Source organism: Natator depressus, chromosome 5 (genome assembly GCF_965152275.1).
Source record: "Natator depressus isolate rNatDep1 chromosome 5, rNatDep2.hap1, whole genome shotgun sequence".
NCBI classification, from domain to species: Eukaryota; Metazoa; Chordata; order Testudines; family Cheloniidae; genus Natator; species Natator depressus.
The window spans coordinates 27340476-27357002 of record NC_134238.1 but is presented as its reverse complement, the minus strand read 5'-3'; the positions used below and the strand labels follow the sequence as shown (position 1 = coordinate 27357002).

General features: G+C 39.9%; 1 protein-coding gene across 1 annotated transcript in view; it reads left to right on the top strand.

Annotated features, from left to right (window-relative positions):
- Positions 1 to 16280, top strand: part of C9 (complement C9) — a 32899-nt gene extending 16619 nt beyond the window's left edge. The window contains exons 5-12 of the mRNA XM_074953919.1: positions 1731 to 1869; positions 5372 to 5590; positions 8382 to 8622; positions 10171 to 10299; positions 10905 to 11083; positions 11764 to 11992; positions 13880 to 14065; positions 16103 to 16280. Of these exons, the coding sequence (XP_074810020.1) occupies positions 1731 to 1869; positions 5372 to 5590; positions 8382 to 8622; positions 10171 to 10299; positions 10905 to 11083; positions 11764 to 11992; positions 13880 to 14046 (1303 nt within the window). The 3' untranslated portion in view covers positions 14047 to 14065; positions 16103 to 16280. The remainder of the gene's footprint in view (positions 1 to 1730; positions 1870 to 5371; positions 5591 to 8381; positions 8623 to 10170; positions 10300 to 10904; positions 11084 to 11763; positions 11993 to 13879; positions 14066 to 16102) is intronic.
- The last annotated feature ends 247 nt before the right edge of the window (positions 16281 to 16527 follow it).

Sequence of the window (16527 nt, the reverse complement as noted above, 5' to 3'; positions counted from 1 at the left end):
GTTAGGTTTGGTTATTGGTCTGGGGAGTTGTTCTCTTTTGTTTTGGGGTTTCATGGTCAGGTGGGGAAGGGCCTGTAATTTATCTACAACTCAAACTGGAAATCAGCAGCATAAACTGGAACACACAAAAATATCAGCATGTTGCAGCTCCACCTAGTGTTCAACTGAAAATTAGCCTTTCCACATCATCTCTATCTAAGACAGTCTAAAATGGATAAATGAAGACCTTTATAACAGAAAAATAAGCAACCGTTATAAATGTGCTAGGCACTTTAAAGTCTTTTAGTGTTGTTACAATTAGTTAGCTTTCCTATAAGGAAAATATTGTTTAGATGTATAATAGCGATGTTCATTGTTCTGTTGAATGATAGCTATTTGCTAAGGTCAACAGTGTGCATGGTGCTGCACAGGACACAAATATTGTGACAGCCTCTGCTCCAGAGCTTACAATCTAGAAGACAGACAAGGAAAGGCAAATCCCAGTGTGAGAACGCACAGGAAGGAGTGATTTTAGGTGTATCTTCTTTGTACGCTTGTTGTATCTCACATTATCACCAGATCTATGAAACTGGAAGATGAATCTGTTAACTTTCCTGTGTTTGCTATTATTTCAATTGCCTTTCCTCCGATCCAGGCCATTGTAGTGCCCAAGCTCTAATTCTTCCTGAGCAGGTTTCAGTGTGGTAGCCGTGTTAGTCTGTATCAGCAAAAGCAGCGAGGAGTCCTTGTGGCACCTTAGAGACTAACGAATTTATTTGGGCATAAGCTTTCGTGGGCTAGGGGTGACGAAGTGGGTTCTAGCCCACGAAAGCTTATGCCCAAATAAATTCGTTAGTCTCTAAGGTGCCACAAGAACTCCTCGTTATTCTTCCTGAGCAGAGTCTAGGATAAAATTAGGTGTGTATTCTTTCTGAAGCCTGGGTGGCTTCTGTACACATTTGATATTGCAAAATATAGTAATATACAACATAATATTGAGTATTTAGAAACAATCTGATAAAAGTGTATTGGGAAAAATATATCCTTATTTTGATCCCATAAAGATTGCTAGCTATGAATAGCTATTTGAGAAGAAATAGGTCTTTATTATAGGTTCCTTTCATTCAAAGGATCCCATTGTGTTTCATTTTTATTAATAATACCAATCACTTTTTCATTCCTCCACTTTTCATCCACAGACCTCAAAGTGCTTTACAAAGGACATATCATTATCCCCATTTTACAGATGGGAAAGCTAAGGCCCCAAGAGGTGACTTGCCTAGTGTCACTGAGCATCCCAGCTGCTCTCCTGAGTCCTAATGCAGTGCCCTATCCATTAGGACATACTGCTTCCTACTTAGTCCTTTGATTTATACTATTGGAGTTTCCATCCCAAGCTCCTGGGCACCCTTAACAATCTTTATAAACAAATGTAACATGCAAAACACATGGTACACTTGTAGCACCATTAAATCCAGTAACTTTTGAGATGAACTATGGCAATACATTGGCTCAGGGCAAAATAATATGGCAAACCCTCACTCTTGTGAAAAGTCTCATGGGATCTTTAATATCATTGCTGAACCAACAGGAACTCCAGCTTTTAAATTCCAGCAGGATTCAGTTTTTTGTCGGTTGTCATATGTAATTTTTATGTTTGGCTTTTCTAGGTCATAATACCACTGTCTACAGGCTAAAGGTGCTAACACCATCTTTTTGAAGTTTAACATGTTATTTTATTTTCCTTCTAGAATCAACATTCTAGGGATGCAGCCAATGGCAAGCCCATTTGAAAATGAGTATTTTAATGGTGTTTGTGACCGAGTGCGTGATGGGAATACCGGGACCTATTACCGCAAGCCATGGAACGTTGCTTTTCTCAACTACGATGTACGTCTCTGTGTAAAAATTAGGAGAAGGTTGACTGAGATTAAGTTTTCCAACAGGATGTCAAAATTCTCTCTTAAATCAGGCATTAAAAAATCTTCTGTAGTAAGATTTTGGCAGAATTCAGAAGAGAATAGAATTTATTATTTGTATTAATGGTAGTTCCTAGGGGTCTCAACTAAGGTGGCTTCTACACTTGGAGCTGGAGGTGTGATTCCCAGCTCCTGCACACACATTCGCTCTAGCTCTCATTGAGGTCGTGCACTAAAACAATAGTGTAACTGGAGCAGCAGAATGGGCTAGCCTTCCTGACTACGTACCACAGGGCCTGGGTGGGTTTGTGCAGGGGGCGGCTACCCCGTGCTTCTACTCACCACTACCCAGGCTACCACAGTTACGCTACTATTTTAGTGCACTACCTCAATGAGAGCTAGAGCGAGTGTGTGTATGTGAGCTGGGAATCACACCTCCAGCTCCAAGTGTAGAAGTAGCCTATTTACCCATTAAGTTTAGTGTGCTCACTCAGTCCATAGTAAAAGACAGTCCTTTCCCCAACGAGTTTAAACTCTAAATAGTCAAGACAGAGAGAACAGGTGGGAAGAAGGGAGCATTATTATCTCCATTTTACAGATGGGGAGTTGAGGCACACACAGAAATTAAGTAACTTTCCCAAAGAGTCTAGCTCTCCTGAGCCCCAGTTGAGTCCCATAACCACTAGATCACCTTTCCTTTGCAGATTCAGATGAAGATTTTTCAAAGACTTCTAGGAGATTTGGATGCTAATTCACAGTAATATTAAAATCCCTTTGGTGGCTCCGCCTCAGTTCAGTTTATAGCTAAAAATAACTATTATTCTATCGCTACCTAGTTTTCTGCGTCTACATAAGCAAGAAGTCACTTGGTGGCAATCTAAGGGTGCTTCAAGAAGAAATTCCTGAAAAATATTAAAAGCTACTTTTTAGTTAAACTTTTTTCCTGGAGAAATACTTCTGTACCTGAGCAGTTATAACTTATGTATCCAATTGACTTCACAGCAGCTAAGGTTCTGTGCCAATACAAGTTAAGGTAGCTAAATCTGACCCATAAAGCCTTGCCATGCAAGATGTATATTTATTTTTGATGGTGGTAGCACTTCTTTGTTACCAAACCTGTATATTCTGCTAATACAAAAAATATGATACTATTAGTATTTTTATTTAACATTAAAAGCAGGTATTCGGAATTAGCCATAGACAGGTACCGAAGATAAAAGAAGGTAAAATGGCAATTCTGCTTCATTTCTGAGGTTGAGACTCCATAAAGATTCCTATCTACATCCTAATAGGAAATGGAAGATTATAATCCCTTAAATGTAATGGCACTTTCCCAGTTTTACATAGCGAAGACTTTACACCAACCGAAGCAAAAAGAAAAAAGGGGGAAAAAGTCACTGCAACTTAGCTTACTTATGAACAGCTGAGCTGATCCAGATGTTGGGGGGGGGGGAGAGGGAGAGGGAGAAGGAGTTCCATTTGTTTTGATTTTTTAGAGTTTTATGATACATTCGTGCCACGTGTGAAACTGGATAATTTTGCCTTTTACACATACCCTGCAAAGGCAAAAATAATTAAAATTGCCAAATGAAATTAAATTATGCATGTCATAGTTGAATCTACAAAATGGTCACAGTTTGACAAGCATTTGTCACATATAAAAGGCATTTTCAGTGACTGCGAGCAAAGATTAAAAAAAAATCATGCCAACCATGTAACACAATGGTAAATTCTGAAGCAACAGTGTGAAACTTGTCATGACATTTCTGCAAATGATTTTGGTTTCTCCATGAAAGCTCTGTGAGATTCTTGTGTTGTCAAAGTAAAATCCAAATTATATCCTCCATACAGCAGTCTTTGGCCAAGTTTTTCAAGTGATTACTGATTTGGTTGCCAACTTGACAGCTCTTAAAGGAGTCTGATTTTCATAGATGAGCTATATAGCATTTTCTAAAAGACAGGCTGCTTTAAAGTGTTTCAGACTGCATTGAGCACCTTATATTGACACCCAAAATCACTAGTCACTTTTGAAAATATTCACCTTTATATTCTGAAAGTATCTAATCTCCAGTTTTCTTCTTGTTCTATAGAGAAATCAAGACCAAAGTGCAGCAATAGTTGTTTCACATACTAGTTAAAGCTGGTCAGAAAATGGGCTTTCATTAGACAGAAAATTTTGTTTTCATCAAAATTTTCCACAGAACATTTTGACATATTTTTTCAGCTGAAAACCAAATTCTTTCCATTTGGAAATGCTGGCAGAGTGCCCCATGTGAGTTGTGGTTCACGTGCCTCATGCTCCCATTTTCCTATATAGGCCAGACTACCTGATTAAACTACAACTCCCATGATGCACCACAGTCTCCCCTCAGGATGAGAAGAGACTGTTCCATCATGGGGGTCTCTGGCCATGGTGCATCATAGGTAGACTTGGAAGGGTTTGATTTTTTTTATCAATAAAAGTTGGTAAATGTCCATTTCACCATACGTACACAAACCAACTAAAAAGTATTTCCATCTATGATAATCCAAACTTACCAATAGGCAAAATAAGAAAAATGCTGCTTGAAATCTTAGTTTGATTTAAAGCTATTTACTTTGTGTATTTTGACATGTGATGTTGACTATTTGTGATTTAACAGTTATAAAGCATTAGCTTTTTGAAATCCATGTCTGTTATCATTAAATAATGATATGACCCTTCCCCCCCCAGTAATTTCCCACAAATCTGAACATTTAAACAGATAAAAATTGATGAAAACCCATAATTTTCTGTAACTGTGAAATTTAAGTGGATAAAAATAACAAAAATGGTTAAAATAAACATTGATATTATCCATCAAAATTATTTAAAAAAAAAATCAAATTCTACCAACCCTAATCATAGGAGATGTGGCCAGGGTAGGGAGCCTAGCCCATAGAGGAGAACCAAACTACAGCTTCCATGAGGCACCATAGCACAACAACAAAATCCAAATATTTTTTGTTTCAGACATTTATTTTTTCAACAAAAAATGTAAAGTTTCCATGGAAAAGAGACTTTTTGCAAAACAAACAAACCAACCAAACTTCATTTTGTCAAAAACCCAATTTTCCATCTCAAAACAGTTTCAATGGATATCTTTTTTGACCAGCCCTCATTAATGTTTTACTTGTTTGAAATGACAATGCAACCATGTAAACAAACTTTTCTGTTTTCCATGGACTTAATGTTGTTCTATTTCTTGAAGGTTGGGTCCAAACCCTATACAAACTGACTCAGTATTATATCTGTCAGTCCCTAGACCCTCATCTACTATGTGCTCCTCAGCACCTGTTTTATATAGATTGTTTGTTTTATCATACAATTTGTGATGACATGAGAATAAAACATGCAGTTTTAGTATCTGTTCATTACATAAGTTTTAAGCTATTGTGGTTTTGTTAAATAGATTATACATGGTTTTTTATCTGTTGTTCTCTTTTTTCCTAAGACAAAAGCTGAGAAAAGATTCACAACTGAGTTCTACTATGATCGTGTGACCATGATAAAAGAGATTTACCATGAAAAACAAGAATATTTTTCGGTTTCCATGTCAGTAAAATACACACCTACTGAAAACAATCAGGCCACATCTATAAACAGCTCCCTTGGCTATCAGTTTTCAAGGAATGAAAGTCTAAATTATATCTTGCGGTACTCCAAAGAAAGGGTAAGCTCAATGGCATAAAACATTGTATGTAGTAATTTCATAGGACCTGAAATTAGCATACTGTTAGGCTATACAGGTATTAATCAGTAATCTAATGAGATTACTGATTCTGTGGATGAAGGGAAAGCAGTGGATGTATTGTTTCTTGACTTTAGCAAAGCTTTTGACACGGTCTCCCACAGTATTCTTGTCAGCAAGTTAAAGAAGTATGGGCTGGATGAATGTACTATAAGGTGGGTAGAAAGTTGGCTAGATTGTTGGACTCAACGGGTAGTGATCAATGGCTCCATGTCTAGTTGGCAGCCGGTGTCAAGTGGAGTGCCCCAGGGGTCGGTCCTGGGGCCGGTTTTGTTCAATATCTTCATAAATGATCTGGAGGATGGTGTGGATTGCACTCTCAGCAAATTTGTGGATGATACTAAACTGGGAGGAGTGGTAGATACGCTGGAGGGCAGAGATAGGATACAGAGGGACCTAGATAAATTGGAGGATTGGGCCAAAAGAAACCTGATGAGGTTCAATAAGGATAAGTGCAGGGTCCTGCACTTAGGACGGAAGAACCCAATGCACAGCTACAGACTAGGGACCAAATGGCTAGGCAGCAGTTCTGCGGAAAAGGACCTAGGGGCTACAGTGGACGAGAAGCTGGATATGAGTCAGCAGTGTGCCCTTGTTGCCAAGAAGGCCAATGGCATTTTGGGATGTATAAGTAGGGGCTTAGCGAGCAGATCGAGGGACGTGATCATTCCCCTCTATTCGACATTGGTGAGGCCTCATCTGGAGTACTGTGTCCAGTTTTGGGCCCCACACTACAAGAAGGATGTGGATAAATTGGAGAGAGTCCAGCGAAGGGCAACAAAAATGATTAGGGGTCTGGAACACATGACTTATGAGGAGAGGCTGAGGGAACTGGGATTGTTTAGTCTGCAGAAGAGAAGAATGAGGGGGGATTTGATAGCTGCTTTCAACTACCTGAGAGGTGGTTCCAAAGAGGATGGTTCTAGACTATTCTCAGTGGTAGAAGATGACAGGACAAGGAGTAATGGTCTCAAGTAGCAGTGGGGGAGGTTTAGGTTGGATATTAGGAAAAACTTTTTCACTAGGAGGGTGGTGAAACACTGGAATGCGTTACCTAGGGAGGTGGTAGACTCTCCTTCCTTAGAAGTTTTTAAGGTCAGGCTTGACAAAGCCCTGGCTGGGATGATTTAATTGGGGATTGGTCCTGCTTTGAGCAGGGGGTTGGACTAGATGACCTCCTGAGGTCCCTTCCAACCCTGATATTCTATGATTCTATGAATTCTTCAACAAAAAGACTTCCAAAACAGACTCCAACAAGAGATTGCTGAATTGGAATTAATTTGCAAACTGGACACAATTAACTTAGGCTTGAGTAAAGACTGGGAGTGGATGTGTCATTACACAAAGTAAAACTATTTCCCCATGTTTATTTCCCCCCACACACACACTGTTCCTAACACATTCTTGTCAACTGCTGGCAATGGGCCACCTTGATTATCACTACAAAAGGTTTTTTTTCTCTCCTGCTGGTAATAGCTCACCTTACCTGATCACTCTCATTACAGCGTGTATGGTAACACCCATTGTTTCATGTTCTCTGTGTATATAAAATCTCCCCACTGTATTTTCTACTGCATGCATCCGATGAAGTGAGCTGTAGCTCATGAAAGCTTATACTCAAATAAATTTGTTCGTCTCTAAGGTGGCACAAGTACTCCTGTTCTTTTTGCAGATACAGACTAACACGGCTGCTACTCTGAAACCTGTAAAATGAGGGTAATGGTATTGGCTTCAAAAACATTGAAGATTCTGAGATATTTAGGCTCTACTTTAATGAGGACAATATAAGTACCATAGTTAGATAGAAATGGGTCTTGGGAGCCTGATGCCTACATTTGAAAACGTTCCCCATAAGTGGGAAGCCTAACTTTAGGCTCCTATTTTAGAAAGTCTTGTCCTTTTGTGTGGATTTGTTTCACTTAATGTTGACTTGAGGCTTTGGATTTATGCATTTGTTTGCACCATTAAGTGAGACTGTTTCATGTTTTATGCTCCTATCTTAAGGCATATGAAATATTCAATACCCCAACCTTAATCTGGGCTGCGATATGAGCTTTTCTGTTTGCATCAACATCAGCCATGTATGATAAACCATAATGATGATTTGTATGTAGTATTACATCTAGTTAGAGTGTGGCACTCATATGACTTACTGTTTTGCATAGTAGGAAATCTGCTGGATTTGATTTCATTATGTGTGTTTTTGAAAATGGAGCTACACCCTTCATTCTGACAGTTTAAGAGTAGCAGGGCACTTCCAAAAAAGGAAGATCCTAATCCTTTTCCCATTGTAGGCAATGGCATATCTCTCATTGACTTCTGAGGGTGGAGGAACAGGGCCCATTATCTGGCAAACTGGCTTGAATTATTTTTGTATGTCACAAAATTAAGTCGGGGAAGTATTTTATAGAGAATCTGGTTTTAAAAAAAAAAACAAACCTACACACGTGATATCTGAAAACAGTAGAACACAACGAGTCTGATTTACTGAAATTGGGAAGTGGAGAGTTGTGCAAAAACGGAAAAAAACCCTAAAATTATCCAAACTTCTTGCTACTTCTTCAGATTAAGTTTTAGGTGAAGTTTTAGGGAACTGCTTATTCTGTCTAAACAAGTTTGTCCTGGTCCCAAAATGCTAGAGTATCCCATACAATATTTGAAAGTTCTGCATTGTCTTTTGAGTAAAACATGTCTGATTGTGCCTTTTGTACAGAAACAAACCTTTCTGCATGTCAAAGGAAAAATACAACTGGGAAGATTCCAAATGCGAAGTCAGCGTGTACAGCTAACAGATGCTTTCCTTGAAGATGTGAAGTATCTGCCCACTGAATATGACAAGGGGGAATATTTTAGATTTCTAGAAATGTATGGAACACATTATGCTGTCTCTGGGACTGTGGGAGGAAAATACGAACTTCTGTATGTGTTGGATAATTATGCCATGCAGTTAAAAGGTATGCATTTTATTGCTCTGCCTATAGCCAATAGATCAACAAATAGGCCCTGATCCTGCAATATGAGATGTGGAGACAGAACCTTGTGCAGAGCCTGATTGAAGTCAGTGAGACTCCATGCAGGTGCAAGGGAATGACCATGTTGTGTACCTCATTGTAGGATAGGAGCCTTGGTCATTCGTTTTCAGAATTAAAATCCTGAGCCAAACATTAATCTCAGTTACACCAAAGTCACTTTATTGGAATCAGTGGAGTCACTCGGGAATTCTACCAGTGTAAATAAGATCAGAATCTGGCTCATTCACTTTAAGGCCATCTTTTTATAACAATCTTAATGGAAGTCTGTCATCCGTGAAAACCTTTTATTTAAAAACTACAGTATTCAAATACTACTAGTGATTGGTGACCATGTGGTCTGGTGTATAGAGGATCCCAAATCCTAATGCTAGCTGAGCTACAAAATTCAATTTGTGATCATAGGTAACTTGTCATTTGATCTCTTTGTACATCTAAATTGGTAGTAAAATCGAGAACCTCACTGAATGCAGATGCTGTATTTGGCTGTGTTGGAACTTTTTTACAGCCTTTAATGTTAATATTGGAATTTTTCTCTGGTTGAGATAGGAAAGCAGTAACTTAATCCTTCCTCACATGCAGTGTTGGGAGGTATGGCTTTTGTGGTAGATTGAAGTGATCATTCTAAAATAAACAAAAAAATAATAATTCTCATGCGAATTCTGAAGCCAAACAAATAAATACATGCCTCTTATGGCATTAAAATTCCCTGTCAGCCCAGGCAATAAGCAAGGAGTTGGGACAGAGAAGTCCTTTATACATACTTATATTCTTATGTTCACCAGCTAGATACTATGGTGATAGGTGCTCTCTGAGGCACTGATCTTGAGGGAAAACTCCCATTGACTGCAGTGGTAGAACAAGATTAGACTTCAATTATTTGCGATCAATAGATAGAAAAGAGTAGCTGTAGGAGAGAGAGGGTAGAATAAGAGTGGTCGTGATGGGGTGGGAGGGCGGTCATGGAACAGATTAATAAAGTTACATTAACTTTATGGTAGAAAGAGGGGAATATCCAGGAAACAGTTTGGGTAAGACCGGGTGATGGGGAAGGAAAAGATTGAGAGGATTCAGTGATACAACAGACATAAAAAAAGAAATGAGAAGCAACAGAGAGAGACACAATCCCCAGAGGAAAGAGGGGAAGAATCATCCCTCAAGGAAGGGCAGCCCTGGAGAACAGGAGAATGTTCCTTTTTAAGGAGTTGCGAGTAGAGGGAGTGTTCCTAGAGTTTTCCTAATCACTGGGCAGCCCACCAATAGGTCGAAACTCCAGAGGCAAACTGCATTGAATTCATAACCTGGGAGAGGGGGTGAAAGACAGCGGAAGAATGAAGGCAACACGTTTTTTCAGCAGTCCTGAAACTTGGCTCCCAAGAAGTATAAAATCATATTCATTTTTTCTTATTTTCTTGTTTTTAAAACCAAATATGCATTTTCCCCTAATGATCTCCAAATTAATTGCATTTGCAGGAGTCAAGGAAGATGATGTAAAGAAATGTCTCGGTTATCATTTAGATGTCAGTCTAGTAAATAAAGAGTTGGCTTTCCAAGGTGGTGTAAAAGGTGGTAAATGCCAAAGCATCGTCAGGAAATCAAATTGTAAGTGTATCTTTAGTTTGTGTGATCAAAACTGCAAACTCTTTTGCTTAAAGAGAGAGGATGTTGATTTCTTCCCCTTCTTTTAAAACCAGTTAAATGTCTAAGCTAATACAGTGTTCATAAAAGGCTGAGGGAGAAGGATTTAATACCAAGCACAGGACAAGCAGGTGTTGCAGGCTTCCCTGCACTGCTCTGTTCATGCAACTCGATTTTTAGCTGTGCTACCCAGGCCAGTCTAACCTTTTATCCTTTCCTAGTGCAGCTCAGGTGATACTATGGCACTCATTAAACAATGTGTACTACATCCATTTCTGTGACATCTGGTTTACCCACCTGTCCATCCGTGCCATGCTAACCCCTTAGAAGCCCCTTTTTCTTTTCTTACGTTTTTGGCATTTTGGTGTGATTGCAAAATTCATAAAATGAGATTTCTCTCAAATGATGGAGAATTAGCAAAGTTAAATGAGATTTCACCACAGTCTTATAGGATGGAATCTTTCTTCTAGTCACTTTGGGGAGATGTGAGCTGATTTGTGCTAGAATCTGTGGCCATTAAACTTCCAGTCATTCTCTCTCTCTCTCTCTCTCTCTCTCTCTCTCTGCAGACACTCATGATGATGATGCAGTTATTGATGACATCATTTCTTTGGTTGAGGGGGGGAAGATTGATTTTTCTGTGAAAATAAAAGAAATGCTACTGAGGAATGCCAAAGTGGTTGATGTAGAGGATTATATACAGTGGGCTAACTCACTGATTGATGCTCCAGTGGTGATCCAGCAGAAGGTAAGGAGAGTTTCTTCCAGGCCATGTTACAAATTCATATATCATAATTACCTGTGAAAGTCCCCTTTCCTATGGTGAGGAAAATATCAAGAATTACTTTGCTTATCATTAACTGTTAGTTAGTTTCTTCATCTTAGTGCATCTTAGTAGCTTTGGTCCTTCTTAATGGATTAATAGATTCCAAGGCCAGAAGGGACCGCTGTGTTCATCTAGTCAGATTTCCTGTATAACAGGCCATAGAACTGCCCTGAAATAATTCTTGTTTGAACTAGAATGTATCTTTTAGATAAACATGTTTGAGATAAGGTGACCGGAAATGAACAGAGCATTCCAGGCGATGGGTGCACTGTTGATTTATTTATATAAGAATGTTATAGTCAATATCATTTTCCAACCCATTCTTTGGATGAAGACTATGTCAGTGGGCTCTGTAATGTATTTTGGGTGCAACTATGGGGATCTGAATCTTGAGCTATCTGGTCTGCATGCCATTGCTGCAGGATTAAAATAACCCACATCCAATCGTTATACCAGATACATGGTGCAAACTATAAGTAAGGAGACTTCATGTTATCAGAAGAAAGGATTTGTTTAAAATAACTTTTTCTAAAGATTTGTATAAGGAAAGGATTTAGACATGATTATAGGGGAAATAATGTATGGGTTTTTTTCCTTTACAGCCATCTCCAATATACACTCTTGTTCCAGTAAACATGAAAGATGCACATATAAAGAAACAGAATTTGGAAAGAGCCATTGAGGAATACATTACAGAGTACAGTGTGTGCAAATGCAAACCCTGCAAAAATGGTGGTACCTTGTTGCTGGTGGATGGAGAGTGCATATGTCTATGCTCCAGCTATTTTAAGGGAGATGCCTGCCAAATCCCCAAATCAAGAGTAGATGAAGGTTAGTAGATATTCATGCACTGTCAATGTTCTAAGCAGACATAAATTAACATGTTGTCAGCATGTATGTTGGAGCATACTTTGAAAATATGGTCTTTATCCAGACAGAATTAAACACTATCTGTAAGTTCTTATATCTAAGAACAGATTTACACACTCTGTTGACCTATTCAGCTGGGCATGAGGGATGGAAGTTAGTTTTTAGCCTGTAAAGTATTTCTGTTAAGTGGAGAAGAGATTCATCTCTCTATCCCCTGTCCACTACTGTGCCTTTTAAAGACATCCAAAAACTCTCTCAAACAAGAAAATTAACTGAGCAAGAATGTCGACTGGCAATGGCATGGAACCAAAGCAGAGAATCAGATTCAGGCAAGAGAGCCATTTCCATTTTCCTAGCTGGGTTTCCTCAGGTTTTCTGCAAAAGCCCAGTGCTTACAAATGTATGCCTCATGTTGCATGATCACATAATGCAGGCTTACAGCTAGATTGGTCCAGTATATTGTAGGTGCCAATAAGCAGGCAGCCTAACATTTCAAGTCCCATCTCTACGTCACAAAGTCTCTCTTGTGCTCCAGTCCTGCTACCAACTGTTCCCTGCTACCTATTAACACACAGGACAATGGCGGGGAAAGCAATCTTCTTTTGACATTCTACCTGACCTGTAACACTCTCTGCCCTGTAGCGCTCATCCTTCACAATTTGCCCAAAGCCTTCGATAACTAAAAAACATTACTCAGTATTTGCTATAATGTAGTAAGTGTAAGGAACAATACAAACACTAAGGTAATCGTAGCTATTTATATAAAGCATAGTCTACATCATCTACACTGGGTTTTTAGCCGCTGGTGGAGCTGAACCAGTGCAACCCCCTAGTGTAGACACAATTTGCACTGATGTGGTACAATTTGCACCAGGGCATTTTATCCAGTTATATGTCATGGATGGTTAGCTACACCAGTGTAAATTGTGTCTACAATAGTGAATTAAACATTATCAGCTGGTGTAAATCCTCATAACTCCATGACTTCAATGGCGCTGCACCAGTTTACATCAGCTGAAGATCTGGCCCCCAGCGTATCGTATAGAATAAAATATCAGGGATGGAAGGGACCTCAGGGGCCATCTAGTCCAACCCTCTGCTCAAAGCAGGGCCAATCCCCAACTAAATCATCCTAGCCAGGGCTTTGTCAAGCCTGACCTTAAAAACCTCTAGGGAAGGAGATTCCACCACCTGCCTAGGTAACCCATTCTAGTGCTTCACCACCCTCCGAGTGAAAATGTTTTTCCTAATATCCAACCTGAACCTCCCCCACTGCAACTTGAGACCATTACTCCTTGTTCTGTCATCTGGTACCACTGAGAACAGTCTAGATCCATCCTCTTTGGAACCCCCCTTCAGGTAGTTGAAAGCAGCTATCAAATCCCCCCTCATTCTTCTCTTCTGCAGAATAAATAATCCCAGTTCCCAGGGTAGACAAGGCCTGAAGAAAAATGGCTATTTTTAATGCAGTTCTGCCATGAAAAGTGACTTTGTAGAAATGGCCCCTTCTTATGCAATAGATTTATTCCTTGTGTCAAAATGGGTGTCCAAAGTGAGGTTCTGTATTTGATTTTTAGACACTTACATATATGGCTGGATTTTCAAAACTGCTGAGCACCCAGTAGTGCCATTGGCCCTATGTGTTTTCAGCATCCAATCTGTTGGTTCTTTGTGATGAAAATTAGTTTTACTGCTTTGGGTTTCTAGAGCCACCATAGTTGAGAGTCTGGGCTGAATTCTGTTCCATCTTGTGCTCCTTCAAAATAGTTACTTCCTGAATAGTTGCACCAGTGCCACTACACCCAAGGCAGCAGGTTGCTGGACTAATGCTGGTTTGGCCCAATACAGATAAAAAGGTCACCGATGGGGGCTGGAGCTGCTGGACTGCTTGGTCCCACTGCGTGCAAGGAGAACGCACTCGAACTCGTCAGTGTAATAATCCTGCTCCAGGACCAGGGGGCAGGCCATGCCAAGGTGACAGCATCGAAAAAAGCCACTGTTCTCAGGCAAAATAATTGTACAAGTCTAAAAAAGGTGAGTAGCACCTCACTGTGATGGTAATGTTGTGTTGCCCTTTGGCCCAAACAGTATTTGGTGCCTTACAGGTTTGTTTCCAGTAGAAGGAGAAATTGATGAGCTGTGTCAGGTATTCTTTGGTGCAATCCTGTTTGTTTACATCTGCTTTCTCCCTTTCAGCTGGCTTTCTCTGCTTTCTGCCTCTCTCACACAAATGGCTTGCTAAGCCAGCCATTAGCTGCTGTGTTTGCAATCAGTCCCAGGGAAATCTCTCAACCCACACAGTTTAACCTCTGGTCGGCCTTGCCATGTGGACCACTGACTTGGGTATTGAATTTCTATTGTTTCCAGCTATTACTGCATAAAGAGGCATTTAGTTGTTCCTTCCATTTTGCCTGAAGGGAAGGTGGTTTGCATCTGTATGGCTTTAACAAGGTCTGGGTGTCTCTAGATCAGACCTGCTTGGTGGCAGCCATTAACACCTTCCAACATAACAAGTGTATTTAAATGAAAAGATTTTGCTGCATCATGACCTGTATCCCTCCCAAAGCAACCCCAATGGAAATATTCTGTGTGCATCATCCATATGAAATTAATAAACCCTGTTAAATACCTGATTTAGATCCATGTTCTGAGACTGTGTTTAAAAACTGACTTTCCATCTTGCGTCTGCAATTTTTGGATGCAAATAATTGTGTGCTCAGTTATGGTGCACCTGCAAATTGGGTAGCTGGGCATCTCGATGACCCATGTTGTGCTCAGAAAATTGCAGGCACAAGAATGGGGATCTTGGCTAAGTCCAGGCTGAAAACTGAGCCCTGAAATTCCAGTCAGACTCTGCCTCCCAGTTTCTGTCTGTCTGTCTCTCTATGAGATGTAAACAATGGAGTTGAAAGTTCTTAACCCTGAATTCTATTAATTTGGTGACAGGTTTCAGAGTAACAGCCATGTTAGTCTGTATTTGCAAAAAGAAAAGGAGTACTTGTGGCACCTTAGAGACTAACCAATTTATTTGAGCATAAGCTTTCGTGAGCTACAGCATCCGATGAAGTGAGCTGTAGCTCACGAAAGCTTATGCTCAAATAAATTGGTTAGTCTCTAAGGTGCCACAAGTACTCCTTTTCATTATTTGGTGAGTTTAATAAGACTTCCTAGTATTACTTTAACAGCAGCTTTGAGTCTTTCACCTTGAAAATGATGAAAACTGTTTGTTTTTTTTTTTATTTAATTTTGGGAGAAAAACCCTGCAAAAAACAGCAAATACGTAGGAAAGGCCTGTAAGGTTTTTCCGGTGCAAAGTGGCTTTAAGCCAATAGGGACCAGCCATTGGAGAAGTCCCCCAGCACATGGGGAACTCTCTGTTGGTAGAGGCAGCTGCACTGCTCCCTGTGCCAGCTCGCTCTCTCACCCACAGTGTCAGGGGAAGGAGGGACACGTTGCTTTCAGGGCGCAGGCAAGATGGAGAACAGAACCGGCATGCTGGAATGCAGCTCAGCCATGTTGTCTTCTAAAAGTGTAACACCCGTAGGGCATTCATGCCCATGGTTTAAGTTAGAGCTTGTGTGGGGGCCACGCATTCCTCAACAAAGGAGCCACATCTCTAGCACCTCCTCTCCATTCCAACTAACTGTGAAGTCCTTAAAATCACAGGAACTGCTTTATTTTACTCCTGCAATTCACAACTGGCCCTGTTTATAACACAGTCCGGAAGGTAAATGTCATAATAATGTACACCGAGACTACATATCCAAGTATGGTTTCTACTGTATTGCACAATCAAATCACCTTACCAAATTAAAATACATTGAAGCCCTGGTTTTCAGAAGTGCTAAGCGCCCATAACTCCAGCTGACGTCAATCAGAGTTATAGGTGCTAAGCACTTCTGAAAAATCAGGCCTTCTTTGACTTGTTCAGCCTACATTAGAACCATATTAGAGAAACACTGAAATCATGTTCCCAGTAAGCTGTGACATTCACTATTTAAAATAAGGCAAACTATCTGATTGACATGATAGCTACTCTCTATGTGAATTCCCTAATCTTTCTTTTGACAGGTGTTTCTTATGAAAGCAATACAGCCTTCAAAGACATGCATGAACGCTGCAATTATTCTACTGCTCAAGGTTCCTGCTGGCAGAAGAGCGATCAGCCCAATGGAATTGTATGCTTCATGAGTGCCTATAGCTTAAACAGTTGCTAATCAAAAACAAAATATGATAAAAATAAATGTTTAAGGAGATTAGCTGGTGTGATTGGTGTTCAATGTGCATTTTTATTTATTTATTTTTAGCACTAGGATACATGCTACCCAATGCCTCCGAGAAAAAATAATTTGTCATTAGTGGAAAAAAAAAAAAGGAGAAATATTATTAATGTAAATCATTTAAATCCTTTGTTTCTCTTGACTTATTGTTTCCTGGTTCCGTGTTGCTTAACTAGCAGAGGCATGATCTGCAAGTGGGTAGCCAGGGGCTGCAGG